The sequence below is a fragment of the Gadus macrocephalus genome, chromosome 21 (assembly GCF_031168955.1).
Source record: "Gadus macrocephalus chromosome 21, ASM3116895v1".
NCBI lineage: Eukaryota > Metazoa > Chordata > Actinopteri > Gadiformes > Gadidae > Gadus > Gadus macrocephalus.
The window spans coordinates 6,840,614-6,867,024 of record NC_082402.1 but is presented as its reverse complement, the minus strand read 5'-3'; the positions used below and the strand labels follow the sequence as shown (position 1 = coordinate 6,867,024).

Sequence of the window (26,411 nt, the reverse complement as noted above, 5' to 3'; positions counted from 1 at the left end):
GAGAGAGATGTCCAAAGACTGAGAAATCCAAAGATAGACCTTATCCTTCATCACCATCGCCACCGTCACCACCACATCCTCAAAAAACAAATATAGCCCAATGGAGCCGTATGCTTATGGTAATAAGTGTGTGTGTGTGTGTGTGTGTGTGTGTGTGTGTGTGTGTGTGTGTGTGTGTGTGTGTGTGTGTGTGTGTGTGTGTGTGTAAGAATGTGTCATCTGTCCCACACATGTGCCTGAAGGTGTTTTTGTTGCCTTGTAATCTTACAGCATCTTCACCCTTCCCTTTTTTTTCTATTGTAAAAGCAACACATATATTATAAAGATTATTATTATCAAATATTGTTGCCAGATTAAATCCCTGTAATCATCATGCCATAATTGATATGTTACTGGAAAGACACAAATGCATGGTAAATCCTTAATAATCCATCTGGTCAGAGAGAACTAAACGTCTAATGAGGTTTGGAAATGAGCAAACAAGAACAGTGCTTTTGGGAATATACAAACAAATTAAAAGACAATATTGCTTTCAATTATGAGCATCGACGAACTCAGCCAACACAGTAATTCTCAAAGTATGAAGGCTTTTCATTATTGTAACAGCATATTGGTAGATATAATATTTAGCTAGTTTAGTTAGATGAGCTAGGATTGGATGGTCCTCATTTCATTATGGACCATTTTAAACAAAAATTCAAGCAATATGAAATTCCAAAAATGTAATACACAATTATGAGGTGACACAATGTTTGCTGTGAAGAATAAGAATTTGAATTGGCTTTAATGTATGGTTGGAATGTGCAATGTGGAAATCATCTTTAAACAGTCAGTCTACCTTTTCATCCGACCACTCGCTTAAAAAGAGAGTGTGTGCCCGTGTGTGTGTGTTTGTGTTGCATGTGTATGGCTGCGTGTGTGTGTGCGTGTGTGCGCACACACGGCTGGTCGGAGAGCTTGTTCGCTGTGTTAAATGCCCTCACTGGCGGTTTTGCCTCCAGGCGAAAGTCACAGTGAATTGATGGGAGGTGACATATCGCGTAGGCTGGGCATTTAAAGAGCCTTCAAAGAGCAAGAGAATGTGTGAGGGTGTGTGCCTGCGTGTGTGTGTGTGTGTGTGTGTGTGTGTGTGTGTGTGTGTGTGTGTGTGTGTGTGTGTGTGTGTGTGTGTGTGTGTGTGTGTGTAAGTGCACACAGGCTTGTGTGAGTATGTGAAATCAAGTCAAGTGTTTTTTCATCACATTTGCGAGACTCTTAAATTCTGTGTGTGTGTGCGATGGTGTGTGCGATTGTGCATCCAGACATTCTCTTCAGCCATCACTCCACTGAAAGTAATATTCATAAGCGAATCGACTGAATGCGGTTCAGTTCTAGACAAAGCCCTTCTGAATAGGTCTTCAAGACGTAAACTTCGACCTCCGGCAAGCGACGCGTGCTGTCAAAGCTTCATGTGCTCCAACAATTAAAAAAAAACAGGCTGTGACCATTGATAACATGATGGTGTGGTTAGTGGTTATTATCAGAATCTCTGTCTTTAGCGGACCGAGGATGACTTGTATAAGTTGGAAGTATTCTCTGGCATACTCCCCCGTTTTCTAAAGTCTGGTTGAAAATGCAGTTATTAATAAAGCTACAAACACGGAGGCGACCGGAGAGAAACCAGTCATTATACAGAGGGCTAGAGTGATGGGATGGGATGGAGGGGGAGGCTCTACAGGCTGAGCCCTGGAGAGAAGAGCACACACTTTGAGACGGCCAGAGAGAGAGAGAGAGAGAGAGAGAGAGAGGAGAGAGAGAGAGAGAGAGAGAGAGAGAGAGAGAGAGAGAGAGAGAGAGAGAGAGAGAGAGAGAGAGAGAGAGAGAGAGAGAGAGAGAGAGAGAGAGAGAGAGAGAGAGAGAGAGAGAGAGAGAGAGAGAGAGAGAGAGAGAGTTTTGCCAGAGATGACAGTGGACTCAGAAAGGAGGGAGGGAGGGGGGCGGGGGGGGGATCGGCAGTGCCCTGGGGTGGTTCCTTCCAGCAGTGATAATTAATTGGCTCGTTAAGAGAGACGTGTCGGTCCCCCGCTCGATTGGTTGAGTGGGCAGATGGTTACAACAGGGACAGGAAATAGAGGCTGGGGCCATTTAAAGTTTACTGACACACACACACACACACACACACACACACACACACACACACATCCAAATTCATCAAGAACCAAACACAAATACACACATCGGACGATGCATTTCACCGCTTTTATTCCATAAACAAAACACCACATACAGACACACACACAAACATACAAACATCCACAAAATAAACAATGCATAGCTCATCCATGCATGCGCTCTAGTTTATTAATGAGGGCAGAGGTATGTAAATCATTGACTACGTGTGTCACAGTAGCAAGCTGCAAGAGCTAGTGCAGTATATGTGTCATGACTTTAGAGCGCCATGAGCCCTTTAGTAAGTCTTGCTCTTCCCATTCCTCTTTTTCTATTTTCTGTTTCTGTCTCTCTCCCTCTTTACTCTCTCGCTCTCCTCTCTCTCTCTGTCTGGACATTTCTGCCTTTCTTCTCCTCACCTATTTCCGTCCATCGCAGGACACAGTGAAACAGCCACTGAAGTTTGGAGCTCCATTGATATGTCTCAGAAACCAACGTCAGAGAAGAGAGCAACATGTTTTATACTAAAAAAGCTGTGCGTTAGGATATGGGAGGGCCTGCATAACATGAACTGTTTCTGTATGCATATTTTAGAGGAAAAGTGTGTATGATTAATGTATTATAGAAGTGTGTGTGTGTGTGTGTGTGGTGTGTGTGTGTGTGTGTGTGTGTGTGTGTGTGTGTGTGTGTGTGTGTGTGTGCCTGTTTGTGTGTGTGTGCCTGTTTGTGTGTGTGTGCCTGTTTGTGTGAGTGTGAGGGGGTGTGTGGTTGTGTCTGCTATATGGCCATTATCTAATTATCCTTTCCTCTTGTTAAGAGAAAATGTCCCTTTGCTAGTTCCAACAGTAACAGGGAAGCCAACAATGTCATTCTGACCACCCCACAGAAGCACATGTAGCAACTATACTTTTGGAAGTGTGAAAGCCAATCTCTTCTCAAGAGATTGGCTTTCTTTTCAAGAACATGTTCCAGGGTGCTCGGGCTGACTCAGGCTTTACCAGATTCCAAACACCCGTTCAAACGCCCGCACAGAATGCTTTGTAGACATTTCAGATGCAGTCTATAGCCAAACTGTCCTGGGTTTGATTCCCAATGTCTGTCAACCTGTAGGCCTCCCTGAGCACGATGCCTATCCCCTACCCGCTCATTAATCACATGCATCTAGCACAATAATTTACTGTGTGTTGTTTTTGTAAAATGCATCTAGCTAAATGACTACGGTAAACATTGAATAGTAAACATACTAAAGTCTTATCCAATCAAATGAAGAGAGCCAACTTGCCTGCCAACATTATGTTGTTGGCTTCTTTTAAATAATGAGTTTAGTAGTATGTAGTATGTAGAATTGGATCTCACCAAAGATCACCGAACATCGAGTCTCAACATGCATTAACATGCATGTTGAGACATGTATCGATGCCAGCAGCGGCTGCCATCTTTCCCGATCTTTGATGATGAGCCACAGTCTGCAAATGTGGTTGTGCTTAACCACATGTAAGCTGACGTAATGTAAAAAACAACAACATTTTGCATAACGTGTAGAGGTCAATTTCTTGCAGCTAGAGCAATGTCGACATAATTCGTCTGACCGGGTGCCAGTCATGTCCACTTTTATCTAAAAGAGAGTTCATGAAGAGTTGAGGTTACATCCTAAGAACATGAAGGCCTCATAATTGTGTTTTCTATCAGATGTAATTCTATGTTATTCTGCTGCTCACTGTCTAGTCAGTTCAATGTCTGAATGACGTAGAACTCTTTGTATGTGTGTGTGTGTGTGTGTGTGTGTGTGTGTGTGCGTGTGTGTGCGTGTGCGTGTGTGTGCGTCTGCATGTGGGTGTGAGTGTGTGAGTGGACTCTTCAGGCAGGGGTCCAGAACAATTCTCTGGCTGCTATGGCAACAAGGCTGGCACTCCTGCTGTTTCCTCGTGTCAGGACGCACAACAGAACAAGTGCTTCAGGAAGAAACACAGCCAGACCATCACCGTCATTAGCAAGACAAGAGTGTGAGGGTGGCGGTGTGTGTATTTATGTGTGTGAGAGAACCTGTGCTTGTGTGTGCATATGCGTCTGCATGCATGCGTGCGACAGAGAGATTGACAGGATTGCGTTGATGATGACACCCATCACTCTTTCGTTTTATTTCATCATTCTGCCGGGGACGTTGTCCGCAAGGTCACAAGCTCAATGGCTCAGGGGTAGAGCAGTTACTTCCAGGAGACCGGGCTGTGAGGTTGAATCCCTGAGTTCCCGATGCCAGCAGGGGTCCTTCTAACTCAGGGGGGCTGCCAACCAAAGTTCATTAAGGGAAACCTCAAGGGTGTTATTAAAATCGATCACTCCGTCGCCATCAAAAGGATCCCTCTAATTACCGCAGACAGCACAACTGCAAATTTATTTTTCCACCAATTATTTTCGGGGCTAATCTGCAAACAATTCAATTTGCCTCCCAGCTGTGTCCCTGGCTGCAATTAGTCTGTGATTATGAACTGAGCGGTGAAATGTCCCAATCGTGTCACACGGGCGCATCCGACGCAAGCCAATGAGCCAATGACACATGCACACACACACACACACACACACACACACACACACACACACACACACACACACACACACACACACACACACACACATACATGTGCGCATATTGTAAATCCCATGTTTATTCACACGCGTACCTTATGACGGTATGCTCAATTACTCACAGCAGACCGCTCTGCCTCCACACTGCAGGATGAATCACTTGAAGGGATACTGGCACTGGATACCCAATACAGAACGGGGGACAGAGGAGTGCTTTATCCCCATATAACGCCCCACTGTTATCTCTCAGAACAGACCGATCGTTGTTTGCTTCTACACATAAGCCCAGGGCTTACCTGTGCCTCACACTTCAAAGGCATTCTTCTATAGATCCTGCACATACCAATGGGAGGGATGCTAAGATCTGTGTGTGTGTGTGTGTGTGTGTGTGTGTGTGTGTGTGTGTGTGTGTGTGTGTGTGTGTGTGTGTGTGTGTGTGTGTGTGTGTGTGTGTGTGTGTGTGTGTGTGTGTGTGTGTGTGTGTGTTGAGGAGGTAAATCCTTTTTCCCCATAGTAAAACCTCTGCTTTAGTTCCCGGGCCTGTACTACATCTTCAAATCCCCTTCAACTACATCAACGCCACAAAGACAGGAGATATATTTTATATGCTAATGCTCTGGCAATACTATTCAACCGGCGCTTCAATCAAAAGAGACTTATCCCGCTGATAGGCGTCATTAAGTAGCTGGCAGCTGTTGACGTCTACACGGTAAGCCACAAACATTGCGGATGGAAGCCGGTACCTTTGAAACGCATCTGTTCCCATGCAACACAATACCGCTGAGATACAGTAAACACCTCACCCTGTTGCATCCCGCTGAGAGAAGAACGGAGCAAGGCTTAGATATGGTTCCACGTTGACGCTACACAAGGGGGTTTACGGACCTGTTACGTCCTTGCGGACCCTCCTTGCGTCCACCGCAAGGGCCGGACGTGCGCCTCCAAAAAAAATGTTACCCTCCGTGGAGGCGACGCCGCAGCGAGGGCTGTGATTGGTCTGCTCACCAAAACCCGACGCAGAACCAAAACAGGTTCACTACTGCGTCTAAGCGTCTGCGTAGTCATTGTGTCACATCGACGTGGAACCATAACTGAAGGCCTTTTTATGTTCCCACGTTCCCGCAACACAATGAGCACGCAGACGCTTCAACAGAGTCGTGAACGTTTATGGTTCTGCGTCGGGTTTTAGTCAGCGGACCAATCACAGCCCTTGCTGCGGCGTCGCCTCGACGGAAGGTTACGATTCTTGGGAGGCGCACGTCCGGCCCTTGCGGTGGACGCAAGGAGGGTCCGCAAGGGGTCCGTAACCCCCTTGCGTTGCGGGAACGTGGAACCATAAAAATCCCTCGAGCCTTAAGCCTTTAGCGCTCACGCTGGAACCCTGTCATTGGTGCCAGACTGGGCCAGATTTCCCGCCCAATTTGGCCCTCTGTGTCGGGCCGTTCTGTTACCCTCTGCGTTCCAGATCGCTGTCCCTGGCCCTGTCTGAAACGCAGTGTGTGACACATGAAACACACATTGCGGGGGAGACATGCAAACAGCGCGGTGCGTGGCGTTGCCTGGTGTTATGTCGGAGGCATCCTGATGGCTCCAAGGGGAGGCATCCTGATGGCTCCAAGGGGAGCCATCAGCAGAAGAGAGGTGTCTTCAGGTGCATGGGAAGTTTGATCCCCGGGAACCGGAGGAGGAGAGAAAAACGATTTGGCTGCGACCCTGGCTGTTCTTGTTGTCCCAAGGTCTACAAAACAAATTTCTAGACATTTGGCATTTGAGTTTATTCCTCTCTTGATGATGTTGATGATGATGATGATGATGATCTTTAAGGGGTTGGATAATTATATTTACAAATTGTTAATAATGATGGTCCATGATGACGATAACGCATATTACGATGACGCTTACGATGTCCCACGAGGAGAAGATTTATTTATTTGCTTTGAGTCATTTAGCCTTCACCCTCTCCCCCTGTACTGTCACCACAGAAACATTCTGAAATGCTTAGCAACCAACATGAGGGTTCAGGGATCTTGGAAACGGAACCGGATCCCAGCAGTCTCATCAGGGAAGGAGGACTGCTGACCTTCTGAAGGGCAGAACTTTCCGAGAGAAGAGGGTTGATTCATGTCATCTAGTCATTTCAAACCAGAATACTCTTTCATTGGGTTGAAAAGGCCTGTTTTGTTTTTTTCTTTCAGCTAACCAGATGTGTCCACGTAAACACTCTGTTTGAACGATCTTGTGATTTGACCTTCACTTTGCTTAGAAACATCAACAGAGGACGACTAGGAGGAGGAGGATGCAGCATCTCCAGCAGCGTCATCATGTCGTTAATCATAGCTCCACAGATGAGACAGCCCGGGTGAACAGGGCATTTATTCTTCTTCACGTCGTATTTGTTTCGACCAAAGAACTTGTTGGAGGCGGGGATCTGTAATCCATGATTGGTTGTGGAGACAACCGCCCAAACAAAGTCGGCCAGCAGTATCAAACTGCAAAAAAAAGTGTCTGCAAAGTTTCAAATGAACACCATGTACACCGGCCACTGTAGAAATCCCATTATTAAATCGATTTTAATAAGTGGATGTAAATAAAATACCATTCTGAAATCCTCCTCTACCTGCAAATCCCCTTTTCTTCAATGGAATATCTCCATCTCGAATCGAGAGACGAGGAGCAGTTCAGCCCCTCGCAGTTTGTTTGTTCTCCGGGCTCTGTTCCATCCTCACCGAAGAGCTCTGCTGTAACGTAGTGGGACTTATGTGGCCTGGTCGGAACGATAATATTGACATGACAAGAAAACAATGAATCACGGGGGAGTGGAGCACGTTGTGTCCCCCCGCCCCCCCCCCCCCCCCCCCCCCCCCCCCCCCCCCCCCCGGTTCCTCCCGGACAGTGAGCAGAACCATCCGTCTGCCGCTAAAGACCCGCGTTCCTTCCTGCGGTGTCACTTCACACCCTGGGTGTTTGCGTGTTTCCTGTACATGTATGGCTGCGAGCTTCCATGTGGAAGCAGTCTTAAGAGCCTATGCTTTATGTTCGGGTGTTTGTGTGGGTGTGTGTGTGTGCTGTGCTTGCATTAGTGTTTGTGTTCACGTACAGGCGTGCATGTGTGTGAGTGTGTGTGTGTGTGTGTGTGTGTGTGTCTCTACGTGCATGTGAGTATGTGTACTTTTAGTGCATGTTTATACTTGTGTGCGTGTGTGTGTGTCGGTGTGTGTGTGTGTGTGTGTGTGTGTGTGTGTGCAGTACCCTGGTGGATGACTCATCCCAACCTCTGCTTATTATCTCATACAGGGGAGCGCGACATGCAGAGATAAAAGCAGCCTGAGACGGAGGAGGAGGCAGCGGTAGAACTAATCAGGAAGGAATAACTTAGAGCCGGCGAGCTCAAGAGTACACACTGCTAGCGGTTAAAGTTGCGGTTCATTCCGTTGTACGACCAAACCTTCAAGCTTAAACGTTAAGACTAGACGGGTGGGCGGTTATTGACTCCCAGTAGGAGGGTTCTGGGGTCAAACCCTCACGGCAACAGACCACCTGAAGGCCTCCTTGATACCTGCTCATGAATGAAATACTATCTGTAGTCACTGGAGGTCACTTTGGCTAAGAGTCTCTTCTGAACAGGGAATAGTAGTGATTGATTCAGCGGACAGCTGTAATCTTCTTCCATATATACCTGTATATCCCTCTGAACCTTTAAATAGACCCATTTCCCAGAGACTTCATGGTCCAGAGGAGAGGCACAGGTGTTGCACCCATCAACCTAATTATGGCTCTGCTCTTTGTATGTGCCAGGGCACGGCGAGCAGACCACAAGATGAGTGTTCATTAGTCTTCATTAGAGCGACATCTGTGTTTGTCCTGCGTTGACGCCGCTGTTGGTCGGTCGGAGTTAAGGTTGAGTTTAATGGGATTGGAGGGATGCTGAAGACCAGAGTGTCACTATGAGTTAACGAGAGCTTTCAGTGATGTCACTTCCCCTTTGGAGCAAAAAAGAACGAGGGAAAGTGTTTGTGTGTGTGTGTGTGTGTGTGTGTGTGTGTGTGTGTGTGTGTGTGTGTGTGTGTGTGTGTGTGTGTGTGTGTGTGTGTGTGTGTGTGTGTGTGTGTGTGTGTGTGTGTGTGTGTGCTACCATTAATTTAAAAGTATTTGACAGTGACAGTAGAAAAATGGGTTTATAAAGTATGTATTCATGCGAGTATGGTTTGTCTTTGTTTTAGAGATTGTGGGATGTAGCTAATGTGCGGCATACTACATACAGTCCATTTGTTCACCACAACACATATTATACATATTTTTGCAAAAGATTTAACAAGAACATTTTGTGTGAAAATTATTCCATTTATTCTAAGGGAGGAGGAGATGTTGACATTTGTTGACTCAGACATATAAATAGCTCATCTCTTTATGAAACAAAGAATGAAGCTCTACAGAACATCACGTCAAAATGTCAGATTGAACGCCTCTGAAGCATCATTTTGAACATAATACAGATTGTGCTACTTTTTAAAACAAAGTAAGTGCTGCTCTCGACATAACATATCTCTCGAGAAATCGTTTAAAGATTTAGTTGTACAGATGTGTTTTCAACAGAGGTCCCCGGTAACAATAGTGTTAGTCTACCTGCTGGTAGGCCTACTAATAAACCATTTGATGGCTTCGAATAAAGGTAATCTAAATTACACACTTAATTTGATGTAGATATAAAAACTTCTAATTAGTTGAGTTGTCAGTTAATGTTGCCAAACCGACAATATGTATTTTTGAGGGATTGCAACATTTCTTTCATAACACAGACCATAACTTACACATTTTCTGTTGGCTCCCATTTATTTTCACATGGGCTATACGGCTAACCAATAACAATTTGTCTTATTCATAAAGTCTACCAGTTTAAAATGCTTACCGACCGATTATATATAGGGTATTTTTCGTTCATCGCCTGTACAGGGCAGATCGTCTGTCACTGGGAATTAACCATCAATTTTTGACTGTAAAATCTGGCAATGGAGTTCACACTCCAAGAGGGGAAATAAATGTGGGTCCTTATTTAGTGAAACTACAAAATGCCATCGTACATCAAAGCTCTCACTCACTCTTTCAGCTATCTATTTCAAGTTAAAATATAAAACATGAAAACACAAATCTTCAACACCATGGCATCATAGTCAGTCTGTTGAGAGACCATGCTCTCTTCAGCATTGAGCCACAAACAGCATTACGTCCAATGTCTTGGATGTTGAGAGGCGAAACAGCAGCTAGGATTCTTGTTGTAATTATTTGCGAAGATCAACTTCAAAATACCTTATTGAGAACATCTATCTGTAGTAACAAAATAACCCCATCGTATTCTATCATTGGTACCTTCTTCCTACAAGAGTGGTACATTCAGGAAAAGCTTAACACTGACTGATACCTGCATTGCATTGCTTGCTCGCTTTGCTACTAGGATGTAGCCTGGCCTTGTAGCATCCTGTGCATGCACAGAGTCAACGTCCTTCCAATGGACATGTATAGTAAAAGCAGGAGGAATTGATGCCAATGTCCCTAAACAGCGAACTCTCTCCACTTGCTGCCTGTTGCCTCCAACTGAACAACATGTCCTCAGAGCGCTTCGCCCTAACAAACTATAACGCTGCTCATTCTTCTCTCAGCTTAGCCTATCGATACCGTTAACATACCCACGGCCATGAGGCGCAGACCAACAAAAACTAAGATCCGTATTCGTTTGGTCTCTCAGAAGCGGGTCTCCGAGCTCCCACGCTTCAGCGCGCTGCTGTTAGCGTCGTCGCGCTCGAAGCTCAGATTGTTGTGCGATCGGGAAATCATGAGCAGCTTCTCGCGCTTGCTGTAGTCCCGCCTGGCGGCGGCGGCGGCGGCATGGCCGTCGGCGTCCAGCAGCCGGTCCGAACCGGTCGGCTCCTCGCGGTCCTCCAGCCGCGCGTAGCCCTTGGTGCTGCCGCTGCGGCTAACGCTAGCGCCGGCGCCGCGGCCGCTGTTGCTACGGTCCAGACGGGGCCAGCTGGGGTGCTTCCGCTGCTCGGGACGCACGCTGAGCATGCTCTGCCCACGCTCCAGGTCCAGGGACTTGGAGTGGCTACTGAGCATGTGCAGAGAGTTGTTGGAGCCGAAGTCACTCCGGGCCGCGCCGGGGGAGAGCCAGCAGCCCGAGGTCGACGAGGGCGCCGGGGAGAGCGAGGAGGACGAGGAGAAGGAGCACTGGGAGGTCATGGACGCCGAGTTGCTACGGTGGAGCCCCGGCGGCTTGGAGGCCTTGGCCAGCGTCGCCTCGGGGACCACCAGGGACTCCATGGAGGCCAGGGGTCGCAGGCACTCGCTCTGCTTCTCTCCCCCCGCTCCCCCCCGCGCCTCGCTCCTCCTCCGTGATGGCCTCCATGTCCGGCTGGTCGATGACGCAGTTGTTGAGCTTGATGACGGGCAGCGTGAAGGCGGAGAGCGAGGAGGAGACGATGGAGCGCGCGCGGTGCCCCCCCCCGCCCTCCGCCGCCTCCCGGTCCACCGACCGCTGCCGGCGGGACGGGTCGGCGCGGCCCGGGGGCCGGTCCTTGTAGAACGGCGCCAGGAGCCCGCCGAGCCCAAAGTCCACCCTGGCGTGCTCCTCCCCTCCGCCCAGCAGCACCTCCTCTTCCTCCGCGGAGCCCGCTCCTCCTCCTCCTCCCCCCACCCCTCCCAGGGAGCCCATGCCGCCGCGGGAGGAGAAGGCCAGCAGGGCATGGCTGGCCAGGCGGGCGGCCCCCGAGGCGTCGGGCCCCTGTCCGCGGGGCTCGGGGCCCCCGTGCTCCGCGGAGAAGGAGCCGTTGTGGCGCTGGTGCTTGATCTCGCGCTGCCGGAGCCGGTGGATGTCGATGACGGTGGAGTACATGTCCCTCATGTGGATCACCTGGAGCAGAGTGGGGGGGTTGGAGGGGGGGGGAGGGGGAGGTACGTGTGGTTGGTGACTCAAGCGATAAAGCCACGAGACGCCGTGGTTTGCACGCATTTTAGAGCCAGCTAAGGTTTTAGGTGCATATAAAACATTTACTAAAACGGCTACTATAGACGGCAACTCAAGGGTTAGGAAGATTTCACTTATAAACACACAAACAACTTGCATGCAATACATTATTTAAAACAAATCATCCTCCTTCAGCCAAGCAATATAGTTCCTTAAGACTGCAATATGGTTGCCAAGCAACGTCGGCTAGTATACTTTGAGATTAGCTTTGCATTAATACAGAAATTGACATACATACAGGTGTATTATTATTTTAAAACGGTGACGTGGTGCAGTCTGAAACCGCATACGGTTGTGGGCACGTTGGGCCTGTCTTGTAAACAGATGAGGAATCTGGATACAGTGAGAATGCTAAATCGGTTGTATAATCTGGATAGTTCTCTTGTGTAAACAGGGCCATTGAGGCTGAGTGGGCTCACGCTTTCCAGGTTTGGAAAGCGTGAGCCCACTCAGAGAGATTTGATAAGCCGCATCACACACTTTCAACAAGACATAACAGAAGCGCACACTTACAAAGAATACAGACAATACAGGCAAATGACCGGGGGGGGAAATCTGCATCAAAAGCACAAAAAAAACTCAGCCTCTAAATCATTACTGCTGTGACCTTGAATCACTCAGAGTGGAGGTTGGCTTTCATTAATACGGCACATTATCAACTGAAACAGGGATGTGGCACAGATACATGTTATGTTGTATGGGTTCAAAAAAGGGACCATCACACACACACACACACACACACACACACAGTGAGTTGAGCACTAGAGGAACATTGGAAACATTGATATAATCGATAGATCTTTATTTTTTGTACTTTTTCGAACAGGTGCATGAAATTAGCTTAGAAGGTGAGCACATTTTCATTTCATGGGGCCTCATGATATCACTTATATGCTTTGTGTGCCACAGTTGGAATAATTCCTTCCTAGGAACCATTTTAGTTCATTAAGGTGTGTTCAATTCTAATGTGGATGTGTGCAAAGGCATAAGAATCCAAAATAAATCCACACTCACACTTTGTTTTTGCTGCCTTGAACTGTGTGTGTGTGTGTGTGTGTGTGTGTGTGTGTGTGTGTGTGGTTGTGTTTGCGTGTGTCTGCTCTTGCGTGCGTGTGTGTGCATGTAGGCATGAATACATGCATGCGATATCTACAACGGCAGCTTTGAAAGCATTTTTCATGATTATAACGCTGTTGAGATAAGAGAGACAGGGGGGCCGATGACAGGGTGTGGGGGGAGGGAGGGAGGGAGGGAGGGAGAGGGAGGAGGGAGGGAGGGAGGGAGGGAGGGAGGGAGGGAGAGGGGGGAGGGAGGAGGGACGATGAAAGAGATCATGGGGGACAGGAGTGTTTATGTATATCTAGCACGGTAGATTAGATACCCTTCAAAATGATTACGGCATGGAGAAGATAACAGAACTCGGACGAATATAGAGGGTGAGCAAGACGGACAGAGGCTCAGAGGGAGAGAGAGATAAGAAAAGGCGAAGAAAGAGAGAGAGACAGAGAGGGAGAGAGATGAGAAAAGAGAGAGCGGGAGGTAGATGGAGACAGAGATAGAGGGAGACAGAGCAAGAGCCGTGGGAGACATGAGAAGGGGGGAAGATGGTGAGATAGAGAGGATTGAGAGAAGGAAAGAGACGGAGAGAGGAACACAGAAAGAGATATATAGAGAGAGGGAGTGATGAGAAGAGGAAGGAGTTGACATTAATGGGGGCTGAGCGTTCCCTTGCGTTTTCTACCCAAAATAATTAGCAAGAATAAGGGAATATATGCAAATCTTTTGTAACTGAGTGAAACCTGAATAAAGGAGGCGTTCCATGCAAGTAGATGAATATGCTTTTCAGTTTTCTTTCTGGTGAGTCACCTTCAATGTCTCCCAACGTACCAAGAAAGAGGGTTAGGTAACAGCAGAAAGCGGTTTGGAGGCCTGTGAAGAACATGTTAAATGGGATTCCTCTTTTTATCCGTAACTTATTCAGTTTCTCTTTCAAACCTCGGAGGAAACTCGGAAGAAACTCGGAAGAACAAAATCAACGTTGCATGTTGCTCTAATCATGCGCCACCTTCCCAGTAACTCAACTCGCATCAAAGCATCCAGAAAATGGCCAGAAAGACGCATTTCCACCTGGGTGTCATGTTCCCATCAGTGCAGAGCTGGAGCCGATAAAGACCTGTGTCTACAGCAGAGTAATTTGCCGTGGGAGTGAATGCCAATTGTAACCTTTACCACTAAAGACAAAAGCCAGATGTGAGCGGGTGTTAGTGTTTTTTTTTTGTCCAGTGGGAAAGGGGCTTTGGATATCCGATTAATCGTCTTGTTACCAGATGTCCTTCAGACAGGACTATGTGTGACCTTTTCATTCTAGGCTCTCTGCTTAGGCACGTGTTCATGCCTGTGTGTGTGTGTGTGTGTGTGTGTGTGTGTGTGTGTGTGTGTGTGTGTGTGTGTGTGTGTGTGTGTGCTTAAGCATGCATGCGTGTGTGAGTGTTTGACTAAGCGAGTGTGTGCTTAAGCGTGCATGTGTGTGTGTGTGTGTGTGTGGGTATGTGTTTGTGTGCTTGTTTGTGCAAAGCGTGCATGTGTGTGTCCGTCTGCGTGTGTGTAGTGTATGTGTTTGATCAAGCAAGTGTGCGCTTAATGCTGCATGTGCGTATGTGTGCGTTTGTGTGTTTGCTTAAGTGAACAAGTGTGCACGTGTATGTGTGTGTACGTGCTCAAGCATGCACCCACATGCACGGCAGTGCGCGTGTCCCTTACTTTGGTCTCCCGGTCCCGGTTCTCGTGCAGGATGGCGTTGGCGCAGATGAAGATGAAGATGCCGATCCCATGGTGAAGGGCCCGAACATCTTCATCCTCTCCGAGTGGCGGTGCTGGTCCAGGAAGCGCGTCAGGAGCCCCCCTGCCGGCCCGACGTCTGACCTACAGGGAGGAGCGCAGTGGGGGGTCAACCGTCAGCCTCGTCTCACTCAGGGAGGGGGCCCTCGAGCTTCCCCTCGCTGTCTCGGGGTCAATAAGCCGTCTGTGGCGTATCACGTCGCCATGGTGACGACAGGCGGACCGGTCATGGGGCACGGCGGAGATAAAGACAATCGGGTTGTTGTGGTCGATATCACACATCGGACACCGATGTGTGATATCGGGTTTGAAGACGTCGAAAATAAGCATCTCATCCATGGAGCTGTATTTATATGCTGTATTTTTATCCAAACGCTGTTGGTGGTGAGGTCTAGAATAGCTTTTGATTATTGTGATCAGCCAAGAGTTTTCATATTGCTATAATAAGGTGAGGATTGAAAGTTTTGCCCACATAAAAACACCAGTAGGTCTTTTTGACGGACTCATCATTATATTTTAAGTGTCCCATCTATTTTTAAGTACAATAGAAGGACATCGTGCTCGACACCCCCTCTTGGCTTGAATCAGCTTGAATCAGCAGCAGGTCTTCCATCCCCTTGGGCTCCACTGTTAGTCTTATCTCCCTACTCACCGTCTACACCACCGCCATCTTGCCCCCGCTCACTGCTCCCGCGGCGGCCATCTTGTCTCCTGCCTCTCTTTGTTGTTGGTCTCCAGGCGACGACTTGCTAGTCCCGCCCCGACCTCGGCTGGCTTGCTCTGAACACCTGCGTGTTAGCGCCGTGCCGGCCAGTAGCCCAGCGTCGCCATGCCGATGCCCATGGCCAGATGACCAATCCCAGTAGCAGAAAGAAGCCAGAGGCGGAGTAAAGGCGGAGCCTCCCACGCACGACCACAATGTCCGACCGCCGCTTCCTCTTCCTGAGAGTCAGCAAAAAGTGAAACGGTGAACAATCAATGCCTTGCTAGTTTTCACTCACAGCTCATTCTAAGGCTGACATATTATACCACCTGGTGTGAGTGAGATTAGCCGTGACAAGCCGTTTTGAAAATCTGGTGGCATAATATGTTACCTTTAAGCACACATGTATAGCTGCTTCATCTGTGGCAGTGTAACACCAAGCTTTTGGTTGTATCACGATGTAAATGCTAAAAGTGTTTACTTTTACAGAAAATAGTGAAAAAAAGTTATGTTGTCATTTTGGCGAAGGCTTTCAATGCTGTTACATAGTAATACAGTAGTAATCTGTATAGTTAGTATGGAAATAGCATCACATCGTAGTGAGGAGTGTACCTGGGGGCCGGTTCTGGCGTGGGGTTTCCTGGGCAAGAGTTCAGGGCCTGTAGGGAGCGGTGCTGAGATCGGCTGGAGTCTTGGCGCTTTAGCTTAGCCAAGCCTGTTAGCACTCCTGCTGCTGCAGTCATACTGGACCTGCTGGAGTCACACACACACACACACACGCGCACACACACACACACACACACACACACACACACACACACACACACACACACACACACACACACACACAGACACACACACACACACACACACAGACACACACACACACACACACACACACACACACACACACACACACACACACACACACACACACACACACACACACACACACACACACACACACACACACACACACACGCACACAAACCCTTAGCGACTGTAGCTGTTAACCGCTGTTTACCACCCGTGAACCTGGAAAGCGTGAGCCCACTTGAGTCAACATAACTGAAGCACAATTTGTTTTGGCTCCGCCGTCATGACGATGAATGGTGCCCAGGCAGGCTACAGGGACGGCACGGAGCCGCTCTGCCACTCAGCTGTCCCTGGTGCTCAGCTGTCCCTGGTGCTCAGAGACAGCTGAGCACCAGGATTACCAGGCTCTCTGCATGTCACTCATTCTGCAGACACATTGTGCGCACATTGTGCGACGGCATGTCGCTGATGAACAATGCATGCGGGTCACTGCATGAGATTTGCATAAGGTATGCGCCCACGTGTACTTATTTGCCCACACAGTCACATACACACACACACACACACACACACACACACACACACACACACACACACACACACACACACACACACACACACACACACACACACATCCTGGACTGTATCAAATGTGTCTGTAGCATAGTGTCATTGGTTGATGCAAGGCTGTTATGAGGGTGTAATTCTTGCGCATACGGAAGTGTCACCATTTTTGGAAACAGCAAAAACAATCCATATGTGGCATATTGAGGGCAGGAATTTGACAGCCGCTTTACACTGGATTATGGCCAGACATCATGAACATGCACTCCTTAATAACAGTTGGAGGAAATATAATTGTCAACCAGGATCCGCACAAAATACATAATATGAAGATGACCTAACCACTGAGATCGTACCCAAAGCCGAAGAATGCATAAGGCTCGTACATCCCAATGCATCATGAGATTCTTTGTTGGCGATACCCTGCCATTTTGAGAGGGGTCAAAACCTCAATCAAAACCAAGGCTAAGGTAAAGGTTTTGTCGCCACGTCTATCATGAGGAACGCTGTGGCAGTTCTGCCTCCGCTTTATAACAAATACCTTACAACCAACACAATAAATAACATTCCACGGCTGCTATGCGAAGTCTGATAGTGGCTTTGTAATACGACAATGAAATGTCTCCCTGTTAATCTAGAACAGGTCATTCTGCCTCCACCAATCTCAAATCACCTGCCCTATATTTTCTACGGGAGACTCACAAACAAATGGCCATGGTTGCTAACACACACACACACACACACACACACACACACACACACACACACACACACACACACACACACACACACACACACACACACACACACACACACATACACACACACACATGCACAACCCATGTCGACACACACACACACACACAAACAACACGCACACACATGGACTGAAATACATAATTGGCAACCATCCCCATACAAATGGTGAACAGACTGCGTATCTATAGTGCTTGTCTGGGCACGGTCGGCAGTCAAAGAGCTTTCAGCGAATGTCTCGCATTAACCCACCCACTCGCCCACACACACGCACCCACACACTGTGCACACACTGTGAGTTTGAACACCAGCTCGCCTGGCGCAGTGATACCTAGCCTCTGTGATTGGCTGAACCTCCATGGGGGATATTGAAACCCCTGGCCAATCCCTCCAGGGATTCACTCCTCCGAATGTTTCATTTAAAAGGAGTGACATGTCGCAGACAGCCGTGACTCCTGAAGACCCACAGGCATCATGTCCCAGCATCTTCCACCAAAGTAACTCTCAGTATTCGGTGTATGTGCCTGTGTGTATGCGTGTGTGTTTGCGTGTGTGTGTGTGTGTGCGTGTGTGTGTGTGTGTGTGTGTGTGTGTGTCAGTGTGTTTGCATCTGTGAGTGTGTGACATAAAAGGTGACTCGGCAAAAAAGAAAATGACAGGACAAAAAGGTCTGATTCGTGTCACACAGAATGCAGTTAGATGTATCTGCAAATGCACTTATTTTAGTTGTTGTCCGTAGTCCACAGCGAGATCAGAATTGTGTTTATGATTAATCTTTCCCTTCCGGCTATTATTGAGAACGTTGAGCAGAGTTGTACACAGATGATTGTGTCTTCCGTCTTGCCAACTGTTCTGCTACCTATTAATAGAGATGTTATTTCACTAATGAGAACACACTCCTGTTCCTCAAAACCTTCTTTTGGTTTATATGGGCGATAATCTGGGGTTTGGATGACATTAGTGTTAGGGGATTTAGCAGGGATCTCTTCAATATTTGCTAATTTAGCCTCAGCGTTTGTTAAGGGGGGACAGATGTCTTGAATAATGGAAAAATCTGATGGAGGATTTGGACTGTCACGTTGCAGGTGGATCTTTGCCAATGTATCCAGCTCTGGAATTATCGAGCTGGCTGGGCTCTGCAGCGGCAGTAAGTATGGAGCAATGCAACCTAGAAAATGAATGTGCTGAGATTCTGGCATTTCAGAAGTTAACTGCTGCGGGATTACCAGGGCTTGGCGAGGGAAATGGGGGCTATTATCATTATCGGCCATGGTGAAATTGTTTATGTTTTTTGGCCCGATCAAAGGATAAGTGGTGGTTGGAGCCGTGCCTATTATGGGCTGGATTTATGAGAGAGGGATTACAATCGTTAACATTTCAATAGATATTAGCACTAATTGTAGTTTGTAATTGTTGTTTGTGTAGGTGTTTTTATACTTGTTACAAAAGTAGATGAGTTTCAACCAAATAATTATAATGTGTGTGCTGACACACTCACACACACACACACACACACACACACACACACACACACACACACACACACACACACACACTCACACACAGAGTTTATATTATTACCAGCTGTCTTCTGTAAGAATGCTATTGTGCGGTAACATTTCCTGACACTGTGATTGTGTGGGGATTTAGTTTTCAGTTGTATTGTTACTGCAGTGTTTCCTTCTAGAAATGCAGGAAATATATTTTCTTTCTCAGAACTAAATTGTTTCGTCATGTTTATTGAGTCGATGTGGGGTAGTGGGGTTTTGTTTCCTTTCAAAGTGTTGTTGTTGACGGAGGTACTTTTTATGAAGTCATGGAAACGATATAACGATCTACGATACAATATAAACCTCATCTCTATACACTCTCATTTGGCTCCAAGAATTTCTCAAGGTTTCTTCCTCGATAATCAAGGCTTTTTCTTTCTATTTTTGTGGGCTGACGTTAGAGAGTTATAACATAATTATATGACCTGTAAAGCTCTGTGAGACTCTAACTGTGATTGAAAGATAAAAATAAAAATAACTTGACATGACTTACTGTTAGATCCCAAATCCGTTATGCGAGCGTCTGTTCTGAATTAAAATGGCATAATGGAGGTATTGTTTGTTGTTACGTTTTTTTCCTGGATTTTAATGTGTGATGTGAGGTGTGTGTGCGTGTGTGTGTGTGTTAATGCTAGTGTTGATCCATGCATTTTATTGCAAGCATTAATCCGTTTATGTGTGCGTTTCTGTGTTGGATGCAAAGAAGGTATGGTTTGTGTTCTCTCTCTCTCTCTCTCTCTCTCTCTCTCTCTCTCTCTCTCTTTCTCTCTCGATCCCCTTTGTGTACTCTGTTTGGTTGAATTGTTAAAGCTGTGTTGAAGCACCACTTTGCCGCTGTGTGTAAAAACCTTCCCTAAACAAACCCTCTCCTCATTTGGTTGCCTTTAATCAAAGGCAACATTGCTCCTGTTTTAATATTACATAAAATATTTATTTACTCATAACAGGTCGACTAGAGGTCAATGGGCTTCTTCGCAGGTTCACTGAAATACAATTTTCAACACTATTAATTGATTGATGATTGATGCATATGAGTAGCAATTTGTAGTAGAGAGAGAGAGAGAGAGAGAGAGAGAGAGAGAGAGAGAGAGAGAGAGAGAGAGAGAGAGAGAGAGAGAGAGAGAGAGAGCGAGAGAGAGAGAGAGAGAGAGAGAGAGAGAGAGAGAGAGAGAGAGAGAGAGAGAGAGAGAGAGAGAGAGAGAGAGAGAGAGAGAGAGAGAGAGAGAGAGAGGTGAATCCCAACCAACATGTGTCCCTTCATTAGGCGGCGGCCAGCCCAAGGTGTGTTGCTCTGTGGTTGGGTCCTCCTGAAGAAGCACTGGCTGCTCCTCTACTCTTACTCATTGTCAGCATGCGAGTTCACCAGGAAATCTATCAAAATCATACAGCACCAACCCAGTCGCACACAGTAAAACACATAGCATGCACACACAAACACAAACAATAAACACAAATTCATGCACACAAATATGCACACACGCATGCTCGCATGCACACACATACTTCACACACACACAAACACACACACAAACACAGACTCAAGATAGAAGATTGAATATAAGATAGGCCAATATGCTATGTCAAAGCATGCTCTTAAAACGTAAAGTATTCAGTCTTAACGTCTCCCATGCGCTCGCGTTTGCGCTCTCCTTGACATTGTGCGCTCAAAGAATATAACATGACCCTCCAGAGAGCAACACACGTCACCAGGGCTGGCTTGTACTGCCAAGATGATTATGTTAATGACAAGGAACCAAGATACATATGGGTCACATGATGTGTGATACATGGTCCCTATAGCAACCCTAAGGAAACCTGTCACCGCGCTCGCACTTGGTGACAGGTTTCCGTGGCAACCAACTGATGTAATCACCACGAGAAATGCACACAATTTGCACAGTGGATCTGGATAGTTGTGTTACTTCCAAGAGTGTGTCGCTGGTGGAGGACTCTTGTGATGATTGGAAAGCGTTCTGTGACTGAAGGAAATATCAGACAAATTAGTAGGATGGTATTGCTCACATGGATGAGGGAGGGAGGGAGGGATAGAGGGAGGGAGGAGGGAGGGAGGGAGGGGGCCGTTTCTAATGGTATATGTGATTATGATCATCAGAATGAATCACTGAAGTGGAGTGGGAGAGAGAGAGAGAGAGAGAGAGAGAGAGAGAGAGAGAGGAGGGAGCGAGAGAGAGAGAGAGAGAGAGAGAGAGAGAGAGAGAGAGAGAGCGAGTGAGTTAGGAGGAGGGTGAAGTTGAAGGAGGGAAGAGGAAGGTAACGACAGAGAGGAAGGTGTGGAGATAAGGAATGAGAAATAAGAAAGTGATGACAAAAACAAACAGCCATTCTGTTAGGTGTGCTCTTTCTGTGTGTTTGCTTGTGGATACAGCGAGGACGCCAGTACACAACAAACAGTACCAGCACCCAACACACATGTCTCTGTACATTTGTTTTAACTTAAACTTGAGAGGTTCAATATTTTTATAATTATGATACAGGAACAGTGTCAGGATGTCAGGATGTCTTAATGTATAGAAATGATCATGTATATTCAATTTAATACAATGTGTACGGATGATCAACATACAGTTAGATCTGCAAACCACTGAGATAAGAGTGAGGAGAGAGAGTGAGAGAGAGAGAGAGAGAGAGAGAGAGAGAGAGAGAGAGAGAGAGAAGAGAGAGAGAGAGAGAGAGAGAGAGAGAGAGAGAGAGAGAGGGAGGGGGAGAGAGAGAGAGAGAGAGAGAGAGAGAGAGAGAGAGAGAGAGAGAGAGAGAGAGAGAGAGAGAGAGAGACAGGGACAGGGACAGGGACAGGGACAGGGACAGGGACAGGGACAGGGACAGAGACAGAGACAGAGAGACAGACTGAAGGATTATTCTCATATGACGGCTGGGTGTCATCAGAGTGTTGAAGACCCCAGGACGCTGGTTTAAAGGTCATGTGATCAGCCATCACACTGCTGGGAGGTAAACACAGAGGTCGGTCATGTCCACGCCAGTCAGACGTAAACGCACCGCTTTTATTCCCCCTGTTGCTATAATTTATCCTCTTTGTTGCTGCCGTGCTGAAATACGATTGATTTTTTTTGCAGCTTTTGAAACACATCTGTTTTCTGTTGTTTTGTTTGCCTCCATTAAAAGTGCAAATTGAAATTCTGGGCGGCGAGGAATGTCAGAATGTCAGCGATAACAGTGTTTGTTTCCGATCGTAATATGAGAGTGATTAGCATAAAATGTTATTGTTTTACAGTCTATGGGGAGTGGAATACAGTGTAAATTAGTAGGCTACCACATCAGGACAACATTTTGTATATAGTGTACAATATACAGTTTACAATGTATATTATTGTTTTGTATAGCATAGTATCGAATCGTATAGTGCATACAGTATAGTATAGTATGTTGGGGATCGTTTCGTATATCGTATATTACAGTAGGCCTAGTGTAGAATAGTATAGTATAATTTTGTATATAGAATAGCATAGTATAGTATAGTATGGTATAGTAATCTATAGTTTTGTATATAGTATAGTATAGCACGGTATGAGAGTTATATCTGGGAAGGGAACTTGTAAAAAGCCAGTAGGCTGATAGTACCGGTGCTTTGTTGTAGGCGTAAGACATCAGCACGCTGCACCAGCAGTGTGTTGCTCAGTGGGAGCATAATGGTGAGTTATGTGTGATGAATATCTCCACCATAGGAGAGATACACCAGGGAGCTACTCGGGAGGGAAGCGTGCTCGTGGGACAGCAGATTGTGGTGCTTGATGTGTTTCTGCTCCGTGCCATCGAGGGATTACAAATGAGGGCTGGTGAGGATGTTTGTACAGTAGTATGTCTCTTCTGGTCCCAGAGCCAAGGGTGTGTCATCCATCTCAAGTGTGTGTGTGTGTGTGTGTGTGTGTGTGTGTGTGTGTGTGTGTGTGTGTGTGTGTGTGTGTGTGTGTGTGTCTGTGTGTGTGTGTGTGTGTGTGTGTGTGTGTGTGTGTGTGTGTGTGTGTGTGTGTGTGTGTGTGTGTGTGTGTGTGTGTGTGTGTGTGTGCATGACGTTTCCTCATTTGACTTAATTGGTTGGAAATTGACTCATCCAATGACTGACAGCATGCGGATTCCCAAATGACTTGACATTCAGTAGGCCTATAGGCGTCAGTCTATCAGTCACTGTGCTGTCGAGCCACCAGCTGTCCCGGTTTGCCCTTCCGCCTGGAGACCACGGGGGCAAGATCTGTGACGTAATTGGTTTGATGTCATAGTCTAAGGGTCCTCTGGGGTCGCTCGATGTAACAAAGTAACAAAACTGGAGTCTGATGAAAGGGTTGCAATTCAACATCACATATCGATCCAATTTGGCCTACAATTTGCAACGAGATGCACAATGATGATCGCATCTTATTTGGCAGCTGTACTCTGTAGATGCGAATACGTTTTAGGTTGAAATCGATTGGGGCGAAAAAGCATTTCATCAGATTCTGAATACCTTTGGGGGAGAGTTGGAATGTATATTTTCTCTTATAGCTCTCAAAGAAACGAGTTACTCTCATATGGTAGAATAAATAATTATACATTGATACCTAGGCTACTTGTATTCACTACACTTAAAAAAAATCATAATTTCAAAGAGAGAGAGAGAGTGAGAGGGGGAGGGGGGATATAAGGTCTCAAGATATTCTCAAGAAATTGATCAATCTCAATGTGAGGGAGCAGAGAGTTGTTCCTCCATGGTTTCAACAGGACTGACTACAGAATACGGACGCTTAGGCTACTCACCGTTGGAAAAAAAGTGTCAAGAGTCAGTGTCGGTATTCCATTAATGTCCTATCCCGGATGTCTCTTCATTTGGGAGAGCGCTCTTCAGTGGTGTGGCCTCATCATGTTGACGGCTGCTCCTATCAGGGAATCCCCGAGTTGCTGAACATGAGACGTAGTCCACCCACTTTGAGTGCCGATGGGCTACAGTGCCAGCCTTTTGACATAGCCTACTCAATGAATAACCTCGACTTGAAAGCCTTTGTCATTTCCACTCCAAACTTTAAAGCACTATGGACGCGGGAGGCGTCGGCGCTACGCCATTTGGGAAAAGCGTAAAAACCGCCAAATCCTCTGTTGCGGGAGAAGTTGAAGCCAGGTTGGGAGTTGGTCGCCAACGAGAGCCAAATAATTGAGAAATCTAAATTCCAGCCGTGGATGTCAGATCCAACATCGCCCATGAAGAGTATCAGTGGCTTTTTTTTTGTTCTGTAACAGAGAGAATCCTGTAGTCTTATCCTTACAAATAAACAGCTGTCTTTCCAAACGCTGTTCGCTCCATCTAGGGCCACGCAGACCGCGGGGTGGTGGTGAGGCGCTGAAGGCAGTCCGTTCAGTATCCCGTGGATATAGATCAGGGTAAACTTTTAATATCGGTTTGCATGTGTCGAAAGCACTCGAAAAGCTATGAGGGACTTCCTCCGGCGGATTTATGTTGCAGGATTCGCGATTCCGTTGAAAATGTTCTCGCCGCTGTTTTTAAAACGTTCAGAAATGCTTGTAAAAACTATAGAAAATCCCGATGTTGCATGTTGGGCTATTGTAAAAGAAGTGCTGGTTGTATTGCTGCGGAAGGTGTCCTTTTCGTGTAGCTCCAAATCTGCGTTTTATCCATCCTTGAACGAGCGTTGGCAGACTGTGTGGAAGCGAGGCTCTCTCAGAGCTGCTGGGGTGGGGGTCGCAGAACGTGCGTGTGTAAAAACAGCAAACAAGAGAGGAGGGGAGAGAGCGAGAGAGAGCGGCGCGAGAGTGAGAGGAAGGGACTTTTGCATGTGTTTTGAATAATATTCGCCTCTATACATGAGCTTACGATACAGGCGTAGGGAGCAAAGGCGTATTGAAAATGATATGCGTTTTCTCTCTCTCTCTCTCTCTCTCTCTCTCTCTCTCTCTCTCTCTCTCTCTCTCTCTCTCTCTCTCTCTCTCTCTCTCTCTCTCTCTCTCTCTCTCTCTCTCTCTCTCTCTCTCTCTCTCTCTCTCTTTCTCTCTCTCTCCCAATGTTTTATTCTTGGTTGAATTGAATACCAACAACGAGCGGTCAAGACATTTGGTATTTGAGAAGCAAGCCCGGTGGCCGCATGTCATTTCCTGTGTTTACAATCCCAAAGAGATTCAATACAAAATATGAAGATGATTTGTGGGTGGAGAAAGAGGCACAGAGAAAAATATTGTGGGAGAATAAAAGGAAACGTTTAGAACCATTCTTTTTTTATTAGAATATAGAGTTATTATTTACTATAAGCGTTGGAAGTGGAGTCCGTTTTACCGTGCCGTCGTGGTTATAGATGCTAAGGCCATCAGAGAGTAGACTAAATCACATTGAATTTGACCTCCACATAAAAATGTTCTGCTTCTTGTATTGAGGGAGTATTTCAGCGGGAACACGTGTAGGAGTGTAATGTAACCCGAGATTGGGGGAGCTTTTTACTCAGTGGAATTGTTTTCTGAAAATGTGAACAGATGGCTGCCAAATCATTGTATAAACAATTTGTCACGAACCAACAGCAATCATGCACTTACACAATCACATAGACCCCCATTTGCACACACACACACACACACACACACACACACACACACACACACACACACACACACACACACACACACACACACACACACACACACACACACACACACACACACACACACACACACACACACACACACACACACACACACACACACACACACACACACACACAATTATTCACACAATGAGAATACTCTGTAATTAAGATATCACAGTTGTTGATATGCAGTTATAAGTTGTCAAATATACAGATCAAACAGATTTGACAAATATAATTATACTTGGAAAGGGAAGAAAGGAAGGACCTCTTGTTGTTTGAAAGATACAATGAGTTAGCGGCTAGTGGATATGAATTACAATACATCTGTAAAAAGTGAATAACAGATGTACACAATAGAAGAGGCAGAAGTGAAGACAGAAGAAAAACAAATGGAGAAAGACCAGAAAAATAGGGAGGGACTAAGTATACGAGGAGCTCAAGGTATGATTGACAGGGAAGGGATAAGCTTACAACCAATGAAATGTGTTGAGCACGCTCTGACTTATGGGTCCCAGATGGTAGCAGTAGGAATGAGTTACTGCCAACAGTGAGAGATAGTTTTCCTACACCTGTACACTGTGTCTGGAAGAACAAAACCTTTCCCTTTTGTGGCTACTTTTCTTGTCAACGCATTCCTTCCTCATTCACTCCCTGCTTTCAGTCCTGTCTTCCCTTGTGTTTTCTCTTGCTGTTTGCATTGTTTCCACGTCTGTTCATCTGCAGTTCATTCTGTAGGCCTGCTCCTGGAATGGCTTACGACAGACTAACCATCATCTTGTCTCTGCTACAAAACGCATGTTGCATTGATTTGAACTGTAAATCAGAGCTGGACTGAGGAA

At 46.5% G+C, this 26,411-nt stretch overlaps 1 protein-coding gene across 1 annotated transcript; it reads right to left on the bottom strand.

Moving 5' to 3' along the window:
- Window positions 1-9,051: 9,051 nt before the first annotated feature.
- tmem200a (transmembrane protein 200A) lies at window positions 9,052-20,982 on the bottom strand. Its single transcript, XM_060041516.1, is given in 7 exon segments — window positions 9,052-11,055; window positions 11,057-11,632; window positions 14,507-14,571; window positions 14,574-14,651; window positions 15,292-15,435; window positions 15,438-15,526; window positions 15,900-20,982. Coding segments are annotated over 7 exon segments (1,671 nt in total). The 5' UTR covers window positions 16,031-20,982; the 3' UTR covers window positions 9,052-10,467.
- Between the last annotated feature and the right edge of the window lie 5,429 nt (window positions 20,983-26,411).